General features: G+C 46.1%; 1 protein-coding gene across 2 annotated transcripts in view; it reads left to right on the forward strand.

The window, feature by feature from the left end:
• The first annotated feature begins 14284 nt into the window (after nucleotides 1-14284).
• Nucleotides 14285-24900, forward strand: part of Yap1 (Yes1 associated transcriptional regulator) — a 71291-nt gene continuing 60675 nt past the window's right edge. The window contains exons 1-2 of one of the 2 annotated variants that reach the window (XM_052189145.1): nucleotides 14285-14739; nucleotides 17099-17349. In XM_052189145.1, the coding sequence (XP_052045105.1) occupies nucleotides 14464-14739; nucleotides 17099-17349 (527 nt within the window). In that variant the 5' untranslated portion in view covers nucleotides 14285-14463. The remainder of the gene's footprint in view (nucleotides 14740-17098; nucleotides 17350-24900) is intronic. The other variant, XM_052189146.1, reaches the window with a different exon arrangement.

Here is a 24900-nt window from a genome sequence, read left to right on the forward strand (position 1 = left end):
GGCCTGGCTCTGTGTATACTTTTTGGGAAGCTAATTGATTCTGGATTACAAATGAAACATTAAACTTCTCCACCACCAGCTATTAATGTGAATTAATATGACTATTAGACTTCAGTTCATGTAATTACATTTTTATCATTGCGGAAAGGTTTATGTCTTGTTGGCATGATAGCACACTCCTTCAATCCGAGTACTCAAGAGACTAGCACCGGTTCTCTATGAGTTCAAGGCCAGCCTGGTCTACAGAGCAAGTTCTAGGATAGCCAGGGTTACGCAGAGAAACCCTGTCTTGAAAAGAAAAGTAAAAAAGGTTATATCTCTACAGATAGGAAAAACAATTCTTTTGCTTCATTTTCCCACTTAACATCCTCAGTTAATAGTAGTTGTAAACTCTTGAAGCTACATAAATGGCTTTGTGATTAAGAGCACTAAGTGCTCTTCCAGACAATTCACAACTGTCTGTAACTCGACTTCCAGGGGACCTGACAAAACACCAATGCACATAAAATAAAAACAAATAAAAAATTTAAAATAACTGTAAATTCTTATTTTATAACAAATTAAAACTCTGGCTGCCACACAGTTTCTAACTGATACAAAGTAGTGATACATATACAGTACAGGACATGGCCGGCTTTGCTAATACTGAAACCCAGCATTCCGTGTGCTAGGCACCTGCTCTCTCACTGTGATATGTCACACAAGGTCACATGTAGGTCAGTTTGGCCTCCAACCTGATGTGTAGCCAAGGATGACCTGGAACTCTTGATCCTCCTGCCCCTCCATCCTAAGTGCGGGGGTTACAGTTATAGGCCACCAAGAACTATCTAGACCTTGAATTTTAATTCTCTATTATTCTGTGACCTTGAGGAGACTATGTAACCTTTCTTTCTTTAGTTGCCTTTTCTCTAAAATGAAAGAAATAATAAGATCCCTTCATAAAAATTATAAAAATTAAAATATATCTCAAGTATACAATGTTGCCAATTGTATAGTTTAAGGCTACACTTATGCTCAATTAGGGAAATTCAAATAAAACATGAAAAGCAAAACAAAACAAATCTGAGAAGCAAATTATCTACTGGCTTCCTTGGGGTCAGAATTGCTTTGTACAGACTACTGTTCATTAGACTAGCATGTAAACAACAGGAATATTGCCACACCCCTCCCTGGGCCCAGAGGACGTAAGCTCCTCATTGAACTTGGGTACCAAACAGTTTGTTATTGTTATTTTTAAAAATGTGTGTAAGTCTGCATTTGTTTCTGAACATAATGTGCCCAGGAGGCCAGAAGAGGGTGTCAGGCCACCCCCATGTGGAACCACTGCCGGTTTAACTGCTGTGTGGGTCCTGGGAGCCCCCTGGAACCTCAGCAGGAGCAGGGAGAGCCCTTACCTGCGGAGCCCTCTCTCGGGCCTGCCGCCTTTTGAACATTTGGACTATTTTTTTCAAAAGGTTTTATTTATTTATTTATTTATTTATTTATTTATTTATTTTTGTTTTTTCGAGACAGGGTTTCTCTGTATAGTCCTGGCTGTCCTGGAACTCACTCTATAGACCAGGCTGGCCTCGAACTTAGAAATCCTCCTGCCTCTGCCTCCCAAGTGCTGGGATTACAGGCGTGAGCCACCACGCCCAGCTGAAAATGTTTTATTTCATATACAGTAAACTATAGCTATCTTCAGACAACACCAGAAGAGGACATCCTATTACAGATGGTTGTGAGCCACCATGTGGTTGCTGGGAATTGAACTCAGGACCTCTGGAAGCGCAGTCAGTGCTTTTAACTGCTGAGCTGTTTCTCCAGTCCCTTGACTAAACTATCTTTTTTTGTTTTGTTTTGTTTTTTCGAGACAGGGTTTCTCTGTGTAGCCCTGGCTGTCCTGGAACTCACTCTGTAGACCAGGCTAGGCTGAACTCAGAAATCCGCCTGCCTCTGCCTCCCAAGTGCTGGGATTAAAGGCGTGCACCACCTCAGCCTGGACTAAACTATCTTAATTCACTAATTTGTTTAATACTTACCTCATAAAAACAGGGTCTGTGTCTAGTTGTGTTTTATATTGTTTTTGTTTGATATGTGGAGGGTTTGTTTGAGGAAGGTTCTCACAGTAGCTTGAACTCACTCTGTAGACCAGGCTGGCCTACCGCTTATATAGTCTTCTTGTCTTCAGAGCACAGGGCTGCAGGTGTGTGGTGCCATAGCCGGTGCCTTGTTTGCTTTCTATACCCTGCGACAGGTCACTGAGAAGAGAAGCATCTCCTTAGAGGGAACTGCCGAGCATGTGGGCTGAGGCAGAGGGTCCCTCGGAGCAGGGGCACAGGGACAGAGCCCTCGCAGGGCTCATCAGCCATTGAGCCAGCCATGGTCTAATGCACATCTTACGCTCTCTGCTCAGTCCCTCGAAGTGTGGCTCGAGTTTTCGAACTGTCACAGCCTGTGTTTAGTTGTGCAGTGTGGGGTGAGATATGGAGCCTGGGAACAGGCCTCAGGCCACACGATCCCTGGAAAATAGCAACAGCCTGGAGAAGCCTTTAAAAAAATGCAAGCAGTCAACTGAGAGTGGAAAGGTTGTCAAGGTTCAGACAGCTGGCCATGTGACAGCAGACATGACCAGTGTCACATGCATGGTATTCTGGGACTTCAAAACAGTCTTCAAAAATCCCAGATGCCACTTAAGAAGGTCTTAGAATTATAATTTGGACATTAGAGACATAGGGAAGGCTGGGAAATGCTGGATGCTGTAGTTCCCATGAGGGAAAATAAAGATACAGGCATAGGCACAGGGGGTGGTGGTGGTGGTGGTGGTGGTGGAAGCCCATGCGAGGGGGCCCGACACCAACGCCTGTTCAGGACTGTGCACATGCGAGGGCCGCTTCCCAGAGACCTCGCTGAAGCCAGAGCCATGGTGCTGAGAAGGGTCCTGCTGCCTTAAGGGGTATAGAGCCCCCCCGTCAGATGGCTGAGTGGCATGGTCACATCATAAAGTGGTACCTTGCAAAGAAAGTCCAGAGACCAGACAGATGCTTGGAGCTGTCAGAGCATCAGATTGGCCAGCTTTAAATTTATACCAACTACCTGCTGACTGGCTGCCATGAGTTAAAAACTGAATAAATACTCAGGAAAAACAAATCAGGCTGGGGCGGAGCTCCTTTAGTAGAGCACTTCTTAGCAGGTAAAAAGCCCTCAGAAACCAGAGAGGTGGGAGCAGAAGAATCGAATCAAGGTTATCTGCAGCAATATACTGATCTTGAGGAGGCCGGCATGGGAGACGCGAAATCCTGTCTCCAAACAAAAATAACAAAGAAAACAAAACCCAGCAACAACAGGGAAATAATGGACCAACAAGAAGGCTCTGTGGTGAAAGGTGCTTGTGATAAGACTGACCTAGCCGGTAAGGAGCCGATTGCGAGCTGGCCTCTGTCCTCCACACCCATACCACAGCTCATGCTCGCCTGCTTGGACACAACATACAATAAATAATGTAATTAAAAACTTTAAATCAGGACTTAGACCACATCCCCATGCTAGAGTACTTGCCTGGGGTGTATAAAGTCCTAGGCTCAATCTCAGCACTGTAAAACAAGAACTAGAGTAAGACAAAATCCAATGTGGCCCAAAAGAGGAAGAGTTAGCAAAATGACTGAGTTCTGAGGTGACAGGGCCCTAAGGACCCGGAAGTGGGATCTGTGGGAGGAAGCTGTGGTTAGACAGGGGAAATCCCTCAGAGGTTCCTCCCTTTTCTTTATTCTCAGATCTTTATGCTCTGATTCACAGCCCATGCCCATTGTTCTAAACCTTGCTCAGCCAGCTTTGGGCCCTCATGCTTTTCAAAACAGGTTTGCAGATCCTAAAAGCTGGTTGGAGGCTTCTTAAGGAACAAGACATCCCAATTTCTCTTACCCAATTAATCACCACTAAATGTTACAAAATAATATAGCCGAGTGTGGTGTCTCACACCTATAATCCTAACACTCGAGATGTGTGAGTTCCAGGCCAGCCTAGGATATACAGTGAGCCTCTATTTCAAAACAAACAGAATCCTGCACTCGGGAGGCAGAGACAGGTAAATCTCTGGTAGGTTGAGGCCATCCTGGACTATAGAGTGAGTTCCAAGACAGCCAGAGCTACACAGAGAAACCCTGTCACACACAAAAAAGAAACAAACAAAAACCTAGCAGTCATCCAATGGATGTTTATTATAATTGCCTACTGTGTTCCAGCCTCAGTCCACATATTATGTATGAATAATATTGTGGAGTGGTGAGTCACACATGTAGTCTCAGTACTAGAGAGGTCAAGGCACACACGGAGGGTGGGGTTACTGCAAGTGAGGGCCCTGTCTGCAAAGCAATGCCTTGTCTAAAAGCACGACGGGGCTGGAGAACTACTCAAAGGTTAGGAGGAATTACTGCTCTTACCAAACACCTGAATGTCCTGCCCAGAGCCCATGTCAGGCTGCTCACAGGTCCCGGGATCCAACACCCTCCCTGACCTCCCCAGGCACCTGCATGCATGTGCACACATTCACACATACAGAAATTTTTAAAAAAAGTTTTCAAAGAATATACTCTCTTGTTCTGCCCATCCTCTATTAAAAAAAAGTTATAATTTAATAAATTTTTAAAGGTGTATTTTTATCTTTGTGTGTGTGTGTGTGTGTGTGTGTGTATGTTATTCAAGTGCTCATGGAGGCCAGAGGGGTGGTGTCCGATTCCCAAAGCTGAAGCTCCGGGAGGTTTACGCAGCCCAGTCTCGGTGCTGGGATTGAATCTGGTCCTCTGGACTAGTGCCAAACATCCTTATCCCTACACTGTCTCTTCAGCTCTGATATCACTTTTAAGGGAGTTTTGTACACTTTGAAAGATCCCTGTGACTCTTATGTGGTAAATGAGTTCAAGAGGCCACACAATATGAGAAAACAGTATCTGAACTCATAACTAAGAAAAACAGCATGAGCTTCACTGAAGATGGAGATAGGAAGAACTGGGCCCTCTCCCCAACCTTGTCTTGCCGTTTTAACTGCCAATACCCTAGAAGGTATTTGGAGATAGTGCCTGTAAAGAGATAATTAAAATAAAGTTAGAGCCTATGGCTGTACCTATGGATAGGTCAGTCTTATTGGTGTTCTTAGAAGGAAAACAGGTAAGAATGCAGACAGGATCTGGACAAGATGTCTTAGGGATCAAGGAGGTGGTGGCATAAACCTGCCTACCTCAGTTTGGTTCCCAGAACCCACACTGGGAAGAAAGAAACAACTCCTAAGTTATCCTGGGGCTTCCACAATGTATGTCACATACACACAGAGACACACTGACACACAAACATACCACACACACCCATGCATACCAGTAATACATTTTTAAGATATATAGACTAAAAGAGAAGAATGTGCAGAAACCGGGAACAAAAAATAATTAAGCCTCACAAGAAACCAATCTCGTAAAGGCCTTGACTTCAGGACTATGGGGAGAGTTTTTGTTCTTCAATTGCCCAAGTCTGCATAATTTGTTGTGAGAGCCTTCCAAAATAGTATAAAGAGGAAAGTGAATGTGTTTCGGATGTGGCCTTGAAGCCAGAAGCACTGTGATTTGCTGGTGGGTTTCAAGGAGATTTGTGTGCTCCTGGTTTAGACCAATTGGAAGTTAGTATGGTGACAACAGTCAACAAAGGCTTTGAGATCAAGAGGGACCTGAGTTAATGGGACAAGACCGTATGTATGTGTGAGCCTTGGGAATCATACACGTTAACTTCTTCACAGCTGATGGTACTGGGAAGTATACCATGGGGGCCACCACAGTTCTCAGTGGGTGAGCAAGAGTGACCACACCCTGTGAGATATCTGGGCTGGAACGGTAAAAGATTGATGGGAACAGGAAAGACAAGATGGAGACTGGGAGAGCAGCCAGGAACTGACTGGAAAACCTGAGGTGTGAGTTGAGAAGGGGCTGATGTCCCTGAGAAGGTCAGCAGGACTAAAGACACCTCAGCAGCACACGCACACATGCGCATGTGCACACACAGCAACAGGCACACCCCACCTACCATTTTCTATGTAGACAGCAATCCTACCTAAACCATCTTGCCTCTTAAAGCAGCCTATTTCGGTAAGGATTGGTGCCACAGATGCTTTGTATAAAAACTGAACAAATGTTTGTATAATAGAAAAGTAATCTGACCTCCAGGTCATGATAAACCTCCTGCCTCTGCTTCCTGAATGCTGGGATTGCAGGCATACTCCACTACACCTAGCTAGAGAAGTGATGATGTTTTTTCTTTCTAGTGAAGTACCTTAGGACCAGGAATAATTCTTCATCACTGAAGAGCTCTCTGGTCTGAGCAAATCACACACACACACACACACACACACACACACACACACACACACCAGTGTATCCAAGAAACCTCTGTGATGAAGGACTGTCCCATGTAAGTACCACACAATGCCACAGTTGCAGCTGTGGGTATGAAGTTCCAAGTGCCTTTAGCAGCTGTGCTATCAAACAGCACAGAGCAACTCCCTGGAACTTTCCAGGGAGTTTTCTCGGTTCCTCCGCGCTGGTTTGCCTTTTAATTCCAAAGCACTGCCATTGCAACTCATAGCAAATGCATGGGCTTCACAGGAGAGAGCGCAAAACATACCACTGAAGAACCGAGACGAGATGTTACACTTTGTGCAGATCGAGGGTCAGAGGGGTGTGATGATGTACATCCAGGGTGTGTGTACTCAGAGCTGCAGCCGGGCGATAAGGGTCGAGGAGTGGCCAGAGTCAAGGTTAAGTAACTGACACTGTTAGGAGAAAAAGCCAGCTGAGCTTGACCACGGTGTTCTAGTACATGATCCAATAGTATCAACCATTCGTTATTGATCAAACAGAACCCAAGGCGTTAGTTACCGCAGGCATTTCTAGAGTTTGGCATTTTAAAATCTCAAAAGACATTTACTTTTATTTCATTTAAAAGATTTGTTTTTAGTCAGGCAGTGGTAGCACGCACCTTTAACTGCAGTACCCCGGAGGCAGAGGTAGCAGATCTCTGAATTTGAAGCCAGCATGATTTACAGACCAAATACTAGGACAGATATCTAGGCTACACAGAGAAACTCTGTCAACAACAACAACAATAATAATAACAAAACTTATTTTTATTTTAGTGTGTATGCATAATGTGTATGCACGGACGCATGTGTGTGTGTTTGTGTGTACATGCCTGTCCATATTTGTGAAGATGAATCTGCAGACAGATTACCTGGAGCTGGAGTTGTATGAGTGCTGGAGTCTGGTCCTCTGCAATCAGAGCAAGTACAGAAAGCTGCGCAGCCATCTCTCCAGCCCTGAAGTACAGTTTTTAATTACTTTTTATTATGTTAAAAACGAATTTTACTTTGTGTGCTTGGGTGTTTTGTCTACAGGTATGTCTGTATACCAAGTGCATGTGTGGTATTTGCAAAGTCCAGGAAAGGGCGCCATATCCTGTATAACTGGAGTTACAGAAGGTGGTATACCACCGCCACGTGGGTGCTGGGAATGGAACTTAGGTCCTTTGGAAAAACAGCAAGCATTCTTAACTGCTGAGCCATCTCTTCAGCCCTAATTAAATAGCTCTAAAGACATTTCTGAACCATAGGCCATGTTAAAGACATGCATATGTCCAACAGCACCCATATTATATCTATTAAAACTACAAATAGCTGGGCATAGTGGCATACACCTTTAGCCCCAGCACTTTGGAGGCAGATGCAGGCTTATATCTGTGAGTTCAAAGCCAACGTGGTCTATATAGTGAGTTCCAGGACAACTATGGCTATGTAGAGAGACATACATACAGGTAAGGCTCATACACATAAAGATAAATAAATCTATTTTAAAATGATAACCCACAGGTTTTGGTCTCCTAAAGTGGTTTGCTGACACAGGTCTGTGTGACTGGCTAACCTGTTGTCCTGCTCTTCTATATGCTAATGTCCAGCCTGTTAAAGAAAGGCCCACTCCTTTCAAACGTGTGCGTTGCTTAGCATCATAACAACTATGGATGCATGCAGGCTGCCTCTGTAAAATACAGTTATATACGGGAGCTGAGGCAGGAACGCGAATTGCTTGCTGCAAGTTCAAAGCTAGCTTTGGCTAGAGTGAGACCTTTTCTCAGAAAGCAAAAGCAAAAAGTTGCATATACTGTAGTACAATTCTCCATTAGAATTTTTGTTTGCTCTGTTTTGAGACAGAGTTCTGATTTGTGATCCAGGTCTTGAGCTTAATCTATAGCTCAGGCTGGTCTCAACCCCTGGCAGGCATAACCCACCATTCCCAGCTGCAAACTGGTCTTATTGAACCTTCATGGTAATTCCTATATATGCTAACGCTGGAAAAACAATATACTATCACATATTCTACATGGCTTTGTTCTTAAAGTTAAAACATCATTTGTATAAGTTTTATGCATCAAACACTTTCACTGTATAACTGCATTACCTCATCATTTATACCAGAAACGTCTACATCTAGTAAATAATGTATTTTTAGTTGAGTGTAGAAAATACTTAGTTGATAAACTTCCAATTCATTTAAGGTGAGTTTGTGGCTTTTTCTGTGATGCTAGGAGCAAAGCCAAGGCCTTATGTATGGGTACGCAAGTATGCTACCACTGAGCTGTATCTCTACCTAATTTTTTGTTGTTTTTATTTTAAAACTTTTTTCCCCATCCTCCTCCTCCTTCTTCTTGGTGTATTTAGGCATGCCATCCCACTAAGAAAGGGTTACCAACCAAATGGTTCTTTTTTTTTTTTTTTTTTTTTTTTTAATTCAAGACAGGGTTTCTCTGTGTAGCCCTGGCTGTCCTGGAACTCACTCTGTTGACCAGGCTGGCCTTGAACTCAGAGATCAGCTTGCCTCTGCCTCCTTCCCTATTGCTGAGATTAAGAAGTGTCCACCACTACCTAGCTACTTTTGATTTTTTTGTCCAGGATATCCCTATGTAACCCCAGACAGCCTGAAATCCATTTCCCAGGCTGGGCTCTAACTTGTGGTCTTCCTTCTGAGTCAATCTCCCATGTGGGAATTACAGACAGGCACCACTGTTCTTGGCTGTTTATTTATCTTATCATTGTTTACTTGTTTGAGATGAGTCTCATTCTGTAGCCAGGCTAGCCTGGAATTAATTAGGTAGCACAGGCTGACCTCGCACTTGCTGAAATCTTCCTTCTTTAGCCTCCCAAATACTGGGATTTCTCTCATAAGCTCAGTACCTAGATATTTACAGTTTAATGCCTTTAACACATGATAAATCCATACACAAAAGAGTGTGCCAATCACCAGGCAGTTAGAGAATGTGTTAGCATCACAAGACTAATTCATAATGAACATAGTGCCATCTGATAATTGTTATGGGAAATGTTAAAAAATAAGAACCCGCACGTTCCATCCCTTGCGCCACCAACTCTCTGACCCGGCGGCCTGGAGGCTATGCACTGGCAGGCAATGGCCAACCTGTTTTGTCTCATGGATACTCTGACTCAGAACTCCACAATCTCCCCACCCAGCTCACTAGGTTCCCACTGGTGGGTTGTTATCATGCCAACCCCGAGCTTCAAATCGCCTACAACCTTTGTGGTGTACACCTGGTAACCTTTCTCTCTTGAACCCAGATGAGCTACCATGTGAAGGAAAAATGCAACACAAACTTAGCTCAGAAACAATGGCAACTCAATCTCTGGGTGCAACTAAAACCTAATCTTGTAAGCCTTATTAAAATCTGATTCTTCCAGTGATGAATCATTGCGAATCCGCCATGATACAGAGAAACTCTAGCAGCTGCATCTTAACCTTTATGCTGTCCCTGTTCCAAAAAGGTCTAACTCTCTCCTGCTTCCTCTCTTCCTCTGTCCAACCCAGAAGTCCCGCCTACTTGCCCAGTGATTGGCTCCTTTATTCATTAGGGGATTGGTTCACAAGAACAGCACCAGGCCCATTCTCAACAGATGATGGGACAGGATTTAAAGTTCTACAGTGAATGACTTCATGCAAATTGCATGGTGCAGTCCTACTTCTGGAACGGTAGTATCCAGCCTCGGTAACCAAGTACCAAATGCTTGGTGATAGGAGTTGTGAGCTGCTATGTAGATAGATGCTGGGAATCAAACCCCAGGCTCCTGGAAGAGCAGCCTGTGCTTTTAATCCCTCCCTGCATCATGCCTCCAGCTCCCAATGGAGGGTCTATGTATGAAGATACCTCCCAAGTGGGGCATGGTGGTACATGCCTTAAACTCAGCAAACAGGAGGCTGAGGCAGGAAGATTGTGAGTTCAAGACCATTCCGGACTCCCAACTTGAGGTCCTAGGAAACCACATACAAAGAAGAGCTACCTTTCAGCCTCAAGAGGGCTTACAATATCCCAGCACTCTGGGAGGCAGAGGCAGGCAGTTTTTGAGTTCGAGGCCAGTCTGGTCTACAGAGTGAGTTCCAGGACGGCCAGGGCTATACAGAGAAACCTTGTCTCGAAAAAAACAAATCCAAAAAAACCAAAAAAAAAAAAAAAGAAGGCTTAAAATAACTCAAAAGTGGGGCTGGAGAGATGGCTTAGCGGTTAAGAGCACTGACTACTCTTCCAAAGGTCCTAAGTTCAAATCCCAGCAACCACATGGTGGCTAACAACCATCTGTAATGAGATCAGATGCCCTCCTCTGGGATGTCTGAAGACAGCTACAGTGTACTTACATATAATAAATAAATAAATCTTAAAAAAAAAAAAAACTCAAAAGTGGGAGAGTCAGGCAAGGAGACAAAAGGCGGAATACCCATTTGTTCTCGTCTCTTACTAACCTCTGACTGAACTATGAGAAAGAATGGTGTGATGGTTTGCATATGCTTGGCCCAAGGAGAGGCACCATTAGGAGCTGTGACCTTGTTGGAGTAGGTGTGGCCTTGTAAGAGGAGGTGTGTCACTGTGGGAGTGGACTTTAAGACCCTAGTCCTATCTGCCCATGAACTTTCCACTCCAGCCCCAGGCCTGCCTGGGTGCCACATGCTTCCCACTGTGACGATGGAATGAACCTCTGAACCTGTAAGCCAGCTCCAATTAAATGCTGTCCTTTACTAAGACTTGCTTTGGTCATGGTGTCTCTTCACAGCAATGGAATCCCTGACTGAGACAAATGGTAAGGGACACAGTCTTGATCCAGTTATCTTAGCAAGTGTGTTTTTAATTTAAAGGCTGGCGAAACAATATTGACCAAAGCATACAAGCCCATTAATTACAGCATCCATAGTAGTAAAGCTAGCCAGGCAATGGTGGCGCACGCCTGTAATCCCAGCCCTTGGGAGGCAGAGGCAGAGGCAGGTGGATTTCTGAGTTCGAGGCCAGCCTGGTCTACAGAGTGAGTTCTAGGACAGCCAGGGCTATACAGAGAAACCCTGTCTCAAAAAAAAAAAAAAAAAAAGAACATAGTAGTAAAGCTATTGTTAGGGCACAGCTTCCATTGCAACCTGTGGTTAATCACTTCTGTTCTCTAAGTTTCTTTTCAGGTGTAAGTAAGTTTTGCTGTTTTGAGACAAGATCTCATATAGCCACAGTTGCTTTTAAACTTAGTCAATGAGGCTGGCCTTAAACTCTTTACTCTCTGCTTCTCTGCTTCCCACCCTGCCACAATGCCCACTTGGACGGTATCCTCTGTAGCTCACTGCAGACTAGAAGCAGTGGCAATTCTCCTACCTGCCTTCCACCTTTGGGTAGAATTTCAATTCAACTTTTTTTTTTTTAAAAAAAATAGGGTCTATGTAGCCCTAGCTGGCTTGAAATTCACCATGTAGAGTAGGCTGACCTGGAACCTGCTTCTGCCTCTCTAGTCCTAGATTAAAGGAATGCACCACCAAATCTGGCTTCAGTCCACCACATCCCCACACAGAGATCTGCCTGCCTCTGTCTCCTCAGTGTAAGTATTGAAGGCATGCACCAGCACAGCCCACAATTTCAACTTTTTACTGCAGATATTTGGTCCAAAGGTTTTGTTTGTGGATTAACCATTGAGTTTGAGGAGGGAGTGCTGTCGGGGTTCTAAAACAGCAGTGGCCCAACGGGCGGGGCCACCAAAGTGATGTAATCTGTAAACCCAGGGCAAGGATAATGGCTGACAAGGACTGAGACCTCGCCTTGTGCTGCAAGCTGGGCCACGAGCTTTGTGTCCATTGACTCATTCACTGCCTCGGCAGCATAAGAGACATGAGGTGGATGTAATTACAGAATCAAGGAGCAGGAAGCAGCTTGCTGGCCTCACAGGACCACTGTGTGGGGACCGGGGACCTGAGCTCTAACTCGGAAGTTCCACAGATTGTGGTAAAATGCTCTTGGCACTTGGTGGGGGTGGGAACCAATCCTGGAATCAGTCCTAGGGGGGCATTTACCCTTCTTCCTCTCTAGGACAGGAAACTGAGGCTCCTAAATAGTTGATTCAAATCTTACCTGTCTGAAGCTAGCTCGCCCTGCTCTATTACACAAAGCAATAGACTGCTGCTCAGAATCCTTCTGGGCATGTCTTGACTAGAGAGAGGTTACCTTTTTGCTCAAGGGCCCTTACTTTGCTTAATCCTATTTATACCCATTTCACTCACACTGCAGACAAAATCATTAAAACAAGAAACCAGATTTCTGGAGAAGAAATCAGTGTTGCACAACTCTGGGAATACATTCAAAAAGCACCAAATTGCTTAAGTGGAAAACTATAGTTATGTAAGTTATATCTCAATAAAACCATTTAGCTCATGACTTCAACAAGGGGTTGAAAGGAGTGCCAGATACTAACAGTACTGATTCCTACGAAGACTCAGGTTCGAATCTCTGTACCCACATGGCTGCACTGAACCAGTTGTACTCCAATTCCACAGAATCTAACACTCTCTTTTGGCCTCTGCGGGACCTAGGCAAAGACATACACTCAGGCAAAACACCCAATACAAAATAATTAACTTAAAAAACACTAACAGATTTTTTTTAATCATTTTTTTTTTTTAGTGATTCCAAGCAGGCTTCCAAGCAGAAGACTGACACACAGAGAATCGGGGGCTAAGATGACCTCCATTGAGGTTTATTTCTTATTCTCTTCACATTGTCCACCCTTGTGCTAAGCACAAGAGAAAAAAACTACAATGCTCCTCCGAGTTACACAGTGCCTTATGTTTTGAGTTGAAGTTCCCAGAGAAATGTCAAGTTCTGGTGTTAAAAAATTGACTTGATTTTCACTTAAAAAAAAAAGTTTGCTGAGCAAGGTGGCCCCCATTTGTAATCCCAGCCGTCTACAGGCTGAGGTAGGGGAAGCAGAAACTTTAAGCCAGCCTCAGCTATGTAGTGAATTGGAGGCCAGCCTGTGCTACATAGGAACCTAGCTCAAAATAACAAAACAAGGTGATCACGTGAGATGGCTCAGGGTACCTGAGTCCGATTTCTGGGACCCACAACCAGGAAAACAGATCCCACAAATTGTCCTCTGGCCTTCACCTCTTCAAGTGTGCTCACTCATACACAATCAATACAATTGGAAGGAAGGAAGGAAGGAAGGAAGGAAGGAAGGAAGGAAGGAAGGAGAGAGAGAGAGAGAGAGAAAGAGGAAAGAAGGGTAGGAGAGAGAGGAGAGAGAGAGAGAGAGAGAGAGAGAGAGAGAGAGAGAGAGAGAGAGATGGGGCGGGGAGGGAGAGACCTACAAAACCGGTGCTAGCAGTCGGGAAGTCTGTGGCCCAAAGATTGTCCGGAGTCGTAGAATATCCTTAGCTACCGAGTTAAGCCTGTTTAAAACAACTTTAAAAGATGATACTATGTTTCTTTTTGTAGGGTACTCCGAGTGCAACTCCAGGTCTCCGAGCTTCACTTTGTAATCATTTGCACCCGCCCTCAAGTGTTTTGTTGTTTCTTCTACGAACTTGGTAGTACATGGAATCAAAGTTAAAACCCGACCGGATTACAATCCGTGCGGGTGAACAGTGTCGCCGCTGCACCCAGCCTACCCAGCCTGCTGTCCCGATCCCTCGCGGCCTTGGCGTTGCGCGCGGGTCGGCAGGGTCTGCGCCCGCAGTCGTAGCGCTCGGGGCCGGCCGGTGGGTGCGCACGCAGCGCGGTCGCCTCCGGGTCACGTGCGGCCCGGAGTCTGCAGGAATGTAGCGACGCACAGAGAAAGTTTCCCCGGGGGCCGCGGGCTGCGGATTCGGTGCGGGCGGGCACGCAGAGGAAGGAAGAGCGTCGAGGAGGCGGAGCCCGCGAGGCGCGCGGGCGGGCGCTCCTCGCAACTTTTTAGTTTGGGCGTCTGGAGCCGAAGTTTCTGTCTCGGTTGGGACGCCTCCGCGGCCGGGGGCAAAGAAAGGGAGGAAGGAAGGAGCTCGCGGAGGGGAGGGGAGGAGGCCTCGGGCAAGGAGCGCAGGGCGATGCGGGCGCGCGTCGCGGCCCCCAGAACCTGAGCGCAGCGCCCCAGCGTCGAACGAGGCCGCAGCCATGGAGCCCGCGCAACAGCCGCCGCCCCAGCCGGCCCCGCAAGGACCGGCGCCGCCGTCCGTGTCTCCGGCCGGGACCCCCGCGGCCCCGCCCGCACCCCCGGCCGGCCACCAGGTCGTGCACGTCCGCGGGGACTCGGAGACCGACTTGGAGGCGCTCTTCAACGCCGTCATGAACCCCAAGACGGCCAACGTGCCTCAGACCGTGCCCATGCGGCTTCGCAAGCTGCCCGACTCCTTCTTTAAGCCGCCTGAGCCCAAGTCCCACTCGCGACAGGTAAGGGCACCGCGGGGGCTCGGGGCCGCGTGGGGGTGCGGGGCCGGGGGCTGTTTGCGCGGAGTTGGCGGCCGCGGGGCACTGCACAATGCGCGCGCCTCCGCTCCGCACCTTCGCTCCGACGGGGGAGGGGGAGGGGCGGCGTCTCGTGCCGGACCCCAGCCCGGGGGTCCCCGGTGTCCCCTTCCCGCGCCACTGGGGTCTCCCTTGGAGCCGCGTGAACTGCCCTCTTGTTTTCCGGTGTCGGTGAGGGGTGGGGGTTGAACCGGTCCATTGAGTTTCTGGTTCCTTCTCCCCGTCCCCTCCCCCTCCCTCTCCCGAAAGCTTTGCTGCTCTCGCGGCCCAGGCGCGGTCCGGGTGCAGGGTTCGGGCTCCCCAGCCCCGGCGATCGCGGGAGTTGGCGGAGCTCCCTCGCCCCCGGCTCGCCTCCGTCGTGCCCTGGAACTCGCGCGGGCGGGATTCTTTCACACGGTGGGCTCACGTGTCCCTTTCCTAATCGTAACCTATTATTTACTGTTCGGCCCGAAAGCTTTTAAATGAGCCACGTCTGTGCGTTGCGCAGGAGCTCGGCTGCGCTCACGGTGCCGGCCTTTGATAGCGCGTTGCAGGTTGACTCATAGGCCGAGTTCTGCCTGGCTCAACTGTGATTAAAGGTAATGTTTGGGAAGCAATGACTAATTCCAGGCTCGCCATTGCTTTTTAACTGACTGCGGATGCGAACATGGCTGCTTATCCACATCCACGACGCCTGGTTATTTTCCCAACTGGATCCAACACAGAAGTGAAACTGTTTCAAAGTATTAACATTCCGATAGGTCCTGGTAGATTTCTTTAGTGTCGCCCCCCCCCTGCTTTTAATTACTTAATTTTTAAAGAACTTGCTTTAGGCTAAACCAGCACAGGAACTTTGCCCAAAACTTAATTGGTTTTCCAAATACTGCCATGTCGTTAGCCCACTCGGCTGTAACTTGAGTGGAAAGGAGTTGCCGCCCCCACGCCAGTCCCCCTCCTAGGCGGGCCTGCTGTAGAACGGGGTTTTTGGAGCTCTGAAAATCTCGATTAACCTCCCTACAAAAGGCCTCTTAAGGAGGAAGGAAAAGTTATTTAGCTGCGAGCCTAAATAAATTCTTAGTTTGTAACAACAGTAGACCTAGATACTATTTGCTCCCTCCCCCACAAGTGAGTTTCTGTACTCACCGAACTAAATGTAGGTTGGCATGCAATCGAGAAACGGCCAGGGAAACTTTGAAGGAATACACTGGTTGAACGCTCCATTTTGTAGCACTTAGAAGTCAGAAGGAATGGACCCAGGAAAGTGTACTTGTAATACTGGCTCCTTGCCTTCTCTCTAAGCGGTTTTTAAGAGAGCTGTTCGTCAAGAAATTTATCTTTTCTGTGAGCTAATGATTTCCTAAAGTTAAATCTACCTGGAAACTTCGGATATGGGGCTTTAAGTGACGGCTGGGTCCTTTCAGTTTCCTTATCAATATTAATCTAGAAAAACATTTTGATAAATGCTAATTCCAATAAGAGGATTAGATTATGAAGAGTATGTATCTGAGTTTGTAAATAATCATCTACAGGCCTGAGAATTCTTATATCCCTATGTCCTCTGCTGAGAAAAACTAATTTACAGACAAGTTTACTCATAATACCTGTCTAACACTGGTCTGGTAGGATGCAAATTCGAATCATTGGGGTCTTTGCAGGTCTATCCTTTCTTCTTCCCCCTGCTGTTATATATGTGTGAATCCACAAATTATAATGGAATTGATAGCCTTTATCCTCTAGGCACAAAAAGAGTTAACCTATTATTCTCTTCATTGGGGAGCTTTTAGCATTGGTGCATTTCTGAGCTTTGAATTCATTAAATGTTGTATAATTTATAATGGTTGACTTATTGATCACATTCGTTCACAGTCAAAAAAGTGACAGATGGGGGAACATTAGATATTTAAAACAAAGAAAAATGTGCACCGTCATCCTCAGGTTTTGTTCTAGGACCTGGAAAAGTGACCCCACTGCTTAGAAAAAGTCCTGATTATTGTGGACTGTGGGGTAAGCATTATTCCCCACCACTAAATAAAGTTGTTAGGCCTAGCATTTGTTGTTTTCACACTATCTAGAAAGTAGACATTCAGATGGACTGTTCATCAGTAAAATAACATTTATAATGCCTATTAAATTTTTGTAACTTAGAAGTGGTCTATTTGGACACCTGTGTTCCTTTGTGTAAGAAATTAAACATTAAAGTTGGCATTTGACATTTAGGTATTTGGTTGCCGTGACGTTCTATTTGGAAGTTAGGGGTAGGTGCTATTGTCTCTATGGCCAATTTTCCTTTTGCTGTCCCTGATAGGCCAGTACGGATGCGGGCACCGCCGGAGCTCTGACTCCACAGCACGTCCGAGCTCACTCCTCTCCAGCGTCCCTGCAGCTGGGGGCCGTGTCTCCTGGGACACTCACGGCCAGTGGTGTAGTCTCTGGCCCTGCCGCCTCCCCTGCAGCTCAGCATCTCCGCCAGTCCTCTTTTGAGATCCCTGATGATGTACCACTGCCAGCAGGCTGGGAGATGGCCAAGACGTCTTCTGGTCAGAGATACTTCTTAAAGTAAGTAGTGAGGGCAGTGCTGGGACGTGTGGCAATCAATGCAGGTGGGTTCACTCACTCACTACCCTTTTCGAAACAGTGTTCAGCTGTTTATCACTTTGCTGTTTGTGGTTAAAGATGGAGTTCAGCCTTATAAACGGTAAACAAGCATCTTTTACCATAGAGCTGTGCTCCAGCTCGCTCTCTGTCTGTCTGTCTGTCTCTCTTTAGGGTTGGTCATATCTTGAAAGCCTAATTTATTCTTGGTTTAGAGCCTTTTTGCAAACTTTTGTAGCAAAATGAGATAATCTCGTTTTGAGTTTGTACCAGATTTGGTAATTAGCCTGGCACAAAACAAAAAAATACCATGAAAAAAATATAAATTTTTAAATACCAAACCTAGCAGAGATATGTGTTATATTATCTCCGTTGTGCCCCTCCGGGGTGTGTGTGTGTGTGTGTGTATGTATTCAAATGATTGGTAGAGAAGGAAATGGCAGGACTTGGGGAAGACATGACTTTACAGAACTTAAATTGTAAAACAACAAATACTTGAGCAGTATTTTTGATGTCATTTAACATATTTTCCCCTCAAACTGTGAAGAAAATGTTAGTTGTGAGGTTTGGCCTGTCAGTACAGCGCAGTACTGCCCTGGGGAAGTGTAAGCAAGACCCTGCTGGCCGCTGCCCTCCTCCCTCCCTAGTATCTTTTCTTCAACAGAATGGCAAAATTACATTTACCCGAAAAGGACAAAATGAAGTAAAACTGATTTTCTAGAGCTTATTTGAGTTAAGAGTTTGAAGTCACTCAGACTGGTTACAGACTGCAGATTGTTGTGCTGCTCTTTGAATTGGTGTACTGGGTTGAGATAATGCAGTGACAACAATGCTCATTTTGATTCAAATTTGTCTGACAATCCACAGGAACTGTAGCGGGTTTATTGGCTCTGGGTCCACCAGTGACAACATTGTTTTGTGTGTGACACCCCTCCCTCCAGCCTCTCCCACCCCGCCTGGATCTCTACTCTCAGTTGATTATCTTTTGTGGGCTGCTTCTTTGTGTTTGTTTCGTTTTTCCAAGCAGGGTTTCTCTGGAACTTGCTCTGTAGACCAGGCTAGTCTCCAACTCAGATTGTCCTGCCTCTTCCTCCCGAGTGCGGGCTTAGGCTTGCACAAGATGCCTCACTTTGCTTACTACTTCGTAATGTAAGGGTGCGGACTCAGGATAGAAACTTCAGGAGGACTGGAAGAGATTTGATCTTGATCTTGGAAAGGGACCCCACCCCCACTGTTGTTTTTTTTTGCTTTGTTGCCATTTTTCCCCCTATAACTTTTGTCTGTTTTTATTTCTGATGTCCTGGTACTCATCTCAGAGGGTCAGGTTTCTAGGAGAACAATAACGGGCCTGCTGGGAAGGACACGCAAGCCCGGCGAACTCATCCACTTGAGCCAGATCTTTCCTCCTTTAAGCAGCAGTCCGAAGCAAATGACTTGGAAGAGGGGCTGGCTGTGAGGGACGAGTCCTGGAGGGGAAGGGAGGGGAAACTAACCAGGTTGTTAGGGAGGAAAAGAAAGGCTTAGACTAGCTGAGCCCCTCCCTGCTGTGGCCCATGCTGACCTGGGGAGATTTTAAACAGCCTAATAGCCTGCAGGCCTCCAGTTGTGGCTGTGCTATGAGCAGAAGGTTAAAGAGCAACATTTGTGCTGTTTTTACTCTTGTGTTTTCTTAAAATTGCTTGTTTGGTGACATCTGCATTTTCATTATTTGAGCAGTCGTTTTTATGGAGGTGAAATAAACCTCATTGTAGATTCTTGCTTTTAAAAACTTTGGATGATTCTTTCCACAAAAAGTAATTGTTTCGTGGATGGGTTTGTGTGGGTAGTGCATACTGGCCCCGTCTCCCCCCTCAGCACCCTCACCCCTTTCCAAGGGGGCTGGAAAGAAGGTAGATTAGGGCAGACTGTGAGGGCTGTGGAGGAATGGGAAGGCTTCTCTGAGAGGCAAGCACTAGCAGGAAGTGAGGAAACTCACTGCCACTGAGATTGCAGTGGAAGTCAGAGCTGTTTCAGGGCCAGTGGTTCTGCAGAGCCTTGTCACACTATGCTCTGGAGTAGAAGGCCTTGACCTGAGGGGTAACCTTAACAGCAGGTGAGCTGAGTTGTATGGAGACCTCTGAGAACTAGGTGTAGAAGATCGGGTCTGGTCTTTGGTAGTTTCTGAAGAGTAAACTGCTTTGTCAACAGTGTGCAGTTTGGAAAAGAGCTGTGAAAGAGACCTTTTTCTCTCTTCCAGCTGTTTTCCCTGGTGTTAAGTGGAGTTGCCACTCGACACACAGCATCAACACCTTCCCTGACTTCTGGTGCGGAGTAGCTATCTTAGGTTTTAGAATTGTTCTCTTCGCAGTCAATACTTTCCTTTTGTTTGAGGTTCCCAGAAGGCCCCACGGGATGGGAGGAAGGAACTTGACTCCTGCTTGTTGTCCGTAGTCAGAGCTGTGGTGTGTCCGTATTCACACTCATGTGTGTGCAGAGATGCATAAACAATAGCTGTGATAACATTTTCAAAAGGATACTCCTGCCCAGCCAGCTGTGGGATGAAGGTCTGAACTAGCTTCGGAACTTCAGCTCGTTCCAACCATGGAAACTAACCCTTTCCTCCATCTTTTTAGGTACCTTTTGGAACTAACTTTTATGTTACAAAGTATGTCATTTCTTGAGATTTATACTTGGCAGGAAGAATTCTAACCCCAGAGGTCCAAGCTGGCAAGATGATGTAATTTGAGCGATCTGGGAGAATTGTTGACTTGGGAACAGCTAATTGTTGCCTTGTGACTGCAGATGAAGGAGTTTGAAGTCGGTTGGCCCATCCTCCAGTTTCAAGGCCATCATCTAATTTCGTGACTGCCCTAGGTCAGTGACATCTAGAGACAGGGACTTTATATTGGCCAGCGATGGGGCGGATCTGTAGTCCAAGCACCTTTATTCTGAACAGGAGGACAGACGTGCTGCAGCTAACAAAGGCTCAGTCTTTGGAGATGTCACATCTTCGCCACTGAACTGACTGTTTGTCACTGAACTAATTTCACCACTGCACCTTGCCTTTTTATTTTAAAAGAATCAATTCTCTTTATAGCTCAGCACTTCTGCAGGTTTTCCTGCAGGAAATAGTTCTTCAAGTAGTTGGTCAACAACTTCCTATTTCTTTTATAAGCTGCTGAATAACTTCCTGAATTAGCATTCTATAATATCTTTGGTCACGAGGGGTACTTCTCCTTTTCTGTTTATTTTCAGTTTATTTTATTGAATCTGGTGCCTTGTAACCATTGCCAAGTACAAAGAACTTACTGTAAACTGTGTGCTATGGAGGCATCAGAATTTGATGTGCCAGATGTGATCCAGTGATTTAGTACATTTGTAGATATACATTGTCTAAATAACGTTACAATAGTCTTTAAAAGGTGTGTGTCATTTTCTGAATAGAGCCAGTTCTAGTGTTTTTAGTCTTTGAGATTTAAAGTTCTTAGGGCTGTGTTTTGTTGACCACTGTAGAGGATTTTCGGGGATGGGAATGTAGTTCTGATAGGCAAGCGCAAGGCCCTCGGTTTGACGCTTTCCCGCCTCCTAGGGCAGGATGTGCTGGGTGAGATACCGTCAGGGTGATGGTTTAGCGGATAAAATCCATGGTCAGCAAACTGACGACCTGGCCTCCATCCCTAGAGCCAAGGTAGGAGGAGAAACATCTCCCCAACGCTGTGCATCTCCACACGTGCCCTCATTTGTGCTGTCTTCCACTGTCGTTTCCTATGAACACAGAGTAATGGTCAATTTGAAAAAAAGATAGGGGCCAGGCTGCATGGAGAGGCCCCGTGCCTACCCCCCAAAAAATTCACCCCACTCAAAAAAATATATATATGATAGAATTAGAGGATAAATTACGGCTTTGAATGGCTTTTTTGAAAAAGTATTACCTAGAGTATCTTATTCCATCATTTCAAAGGGTTACTTCCTCCGATTTTTTGGGGGGAGTTAACTCAACATATAGCTTAGCTGCATACCAATACAAACTGCCTGCTTCATGAGTAGTGTTTTAGTAGTTGACACGTTTTTTTTTAAATCTGTGCGCACGTGTGTGCGTGGATGGGTGTTGGGGAGTGTTTAAGACAAGAGTCTCATTATGTAGCTCTGGCTGTCCTGGAATTTACTCTGTAGACCAGGCTGGGTTCAAACTCAGATCCATCGTCCCTCTGTCTCTGCCCTTGCCCCTGCCTTCCAAGTACTGGGATTAAAGGTTTGGACTACCCACAGTAGCAGTAGTTGACACTTTAAAACAACATAAAACAAAGTCTTTCTGAAATCAACCTTCTTTAGTAAAGTAAAGAAATAGTTTAAATTGCTGTTGGAGAAGGAGTGTAAATTAGACCCTTGATGGCTCTACCCACATGATCTTCTGCCTAGGGCTCTGGGGTAGAGGTTAGCTCTGTTTTGTTTTGTTTTTTTCTTTGTGTTAGTCTCTAAGTTGTTTGGTCCAGTCTATTTATTTAGAAAGGGGCCCTGTGTGCTCTGAGGTGAGAGCTTGTGAGTGCCCCAGGGTCTCCTCCTCTACTCTCTAAGCATCCCAGGATGACCTTGAACTCTTGCTAATCCTCCTGTCACTGGTTACCAGTGTGTGTCACCATGCCCAGTTGAGTGCATTTTTGGAGTGTTGTTTTGACACACTCGACTTCTCCAGGCTCCTGTGGTGACTGGGATGTGGAGCTGCCTTTGAAGAGGGCTATACAGGCAGCTGTCAAAGAGGTGGGGTAAGAGGAAGGAGATGGTTTTTTATAACGAAAAAAATCGACATTGTTTGCATTCACAACACTGCCCTCACTTTGCTTTCTCCTTCACGGAACTGGCTGGTCTGCGCCTCTGTGTGTGTGTGTGTCTGTGTCTGTCAGTGTGTGTCAGTGTGTGTCAGCATCCATCCTCAAGGCAGGCTGTTCTCCCTGACCTGGGGCCAGGACTCCTCACTCCCTGCGGTACTGGAGCTCCAGGTACAGCTTCCACACCTGGCGTTTTACGCTGAGAGGTGGGTGGCAGCCACCTCACTGACAGCCATTTCCAGCATGCCCTTATAAACTTGGTAAAATACGCTCTTCTGTTTAGGTTTCCTTACCTCTTCCTTGCCCTCCTGGAATAGGTGCTAGATATTTATGTATGCATGTATGTATGTATGTATTGGTTTTTTTATATTGTTAGGACTATTTATTTGGGGTTTTCCTATAGCAGATATGTATAATAATTACTGTGGTTTTTTTTTTCCTCCCCCTGAACAACTTTTATGTTTTCTTTAGAACTGTTGCTTCCCGCTCCGTGGCGGCTTGCCAGGAGCTCTTTGTGTTCCTGACCTGGATCACCTCAGCTGTGGCTTTAGAGTCTCAGGGGCTGGCTGTGGGCTGTCCCTGCAGGACACTGTTCACTTGGTTGGACTCGGTCCCTTCCTTGGTTTGATCACTCTCTCGCTCACTGTTCAGATATCTGCCAAGAAAACTGCACAGACTCCCAGTCAGTGACTGAGACTCTTTTAACTCTTAATCAGCAATTTGGGGTGTAGAATTTTCAGGGCTAGATTCTATTTTACTCTAGTTTCTAGTTTTACTGATGAGTTAAAGCTACTTTTCCACAGCCTGCAGGAACTCTAGTTTTTGTGGCATTTCATGAAGAGCCCAGGTCTGTACTTGTTAAAACTCCTTGTAAAACCAGGTGGGTTGGACACCTACGTGTGAGGGAGGCGGGGAGGCCCCTCGAGGTTTTGCCTGCAACACTGTTGACCTGCAGTGGAAAGTGTCTTCCTAGTTCCCAGAGGAGTCCTCCTATTATATTCCTGCACTCTGTCAGGATCTTTGATTTTCTTAGTTTGATTGTGTTGGTTTCTTTCCTTTTAATGACTGATTTTTATGAGCGTCGGTGTTTTGCCTACTTGCGTGTCTGTGTGAAGTTGTCAGATTCCCTGGAGCTGGAGCTGCAGACAGTTGTGAGCTGCCCTGTGGGTGTGGCTCTGGGTGCTGGGCATTGGACCACAGTTCTGGCTGCTCTCCAAGTGTTCTCTGCTCAACTGCTGAGCCGCCTCTCCAGCCCTCATCAGTCCCAAAACCTCTTCATCTTTGGCTTTTGATGCTTTAGTTAAGTTTTGTCCCTCTCAAAGATACTTATTTTTGCCAGGCATGGTAGTATGTGTTTGTAATCTCAGCACTTGGGAAGCTGAGGCAGGAGGATTGCTCTTTGAGGCCAGCCTGAACTATATACCAAGATCTACAAGCTAGCCCTGACTACAAGTGAACTCTTTAGAAATATGAGATAGAGAGACAGACAGACAGGGTGGGGAGGGAAAGTGGGAGAGCACACTGCTTCTTGATTGTGGGGTTCCGTTTCTGAGTGTTCTGTGATGCACCTTTACCTCTGGGCTGTGACCCCCCTCTTTTCACTTTCCTTTGCCTTCTTGGCTTCACGGCACCAAGACCCCGAGGCTGGCCGAGACTCAGTGTTGCCGTCACCGTTACTCCTGCTTCCAGCCTGTTTTTCTAGATGAAAGTCTATCAAGTCTTTTCTCTAATGGCCTTGAGTAATGTGACCGGACACCAGTGTTGTAGAACTGTTCGGTGGTTTCGTCCATGTCCTTGGCTGTCCTCAGTGACAGCACAGCACCTCAGGCCCCACTGGGGCACACAGATAGACGGACATCTCAACTTTCGCTTTGGCTTGGTAGAGATTCTGTTCTTGTGTTGACTAAGTCACGTTTTTTCTGGTGACCATGTGTTTAGGTCACACGGCAACCTGTAGGCCATGGCGGTTCTTTCCTCTCATCGTCTTGGCTCCAGGGCTGGGACTCAGGTTGTCAGGGCTTGGCAGCAGGACTTGGTTGCCGGTTGGTTTTGTTTTCAGAAAGAGCCTGTCCCAGAACTGCCTGTGTAGGCCAAGCTGTCTTCAAATTCAGAGATTTATCTGCCTGCCTCTGTCTCTGCCTTCCAAATTCTTTATTAAAGACATCTGTCCTGCTTATTAAGACAGGGTCCCACATAGGTTGGCCTGAACTTACTATGTAGTCCAGTTCTAGTCTTGAACTCTGGGCAGTCTTCCTGTCTCAGCCTAATAAGTGCTAGAAATATAACCCTGCCACTCCGTGTTTGTTTAACTTCTGCTGCATAAGAGCTGTGAGGACACAGAGGTCACAGCTGCCCTCTCTTCCTCTGAATCCCAAGACAGTGTTGGTGTACAGTTAGTAGTCATTGAAAACTGAGTGAAGAATGAATGGATCTCTAAGTGACTTCTCTTTCTGAACTACTACAAATATTCATGTGTGTGTACGCGTGCGCGCATGCGTGGCTCCTAGATATCTGGCTATCAGGGAATCCTCTTTGTGTTTACACGAGTTCTTCTATGGAGCAGGTGGCAGTAGGAAAGGCACCACTGCGTGTTTACTTAGTGTGCACCTGGTGGTCTACTTTCTCTGGTGGGCGTGCTTCCTTTTTTGGGTGAGCATATGTGTGCAGAGACAGGAGGTGTCATTCTTCTGGCACTGTTCACCTCTTTGTT

The sequence above is a fragment of the Apodemus sylvaticus genome, chromosome 7 (assembly GCF_947179515.1).
Source record: "Apodemus sylvaticus chromosome 7, mApoSyl1.1, whole genome shotgun sequence".
Lineage (NCBI taxonomy): Eukaryota > Metazoa > Chordata > Mammalia > Rodentia > Muridae > Apodemus > Apodemus sylvaticus.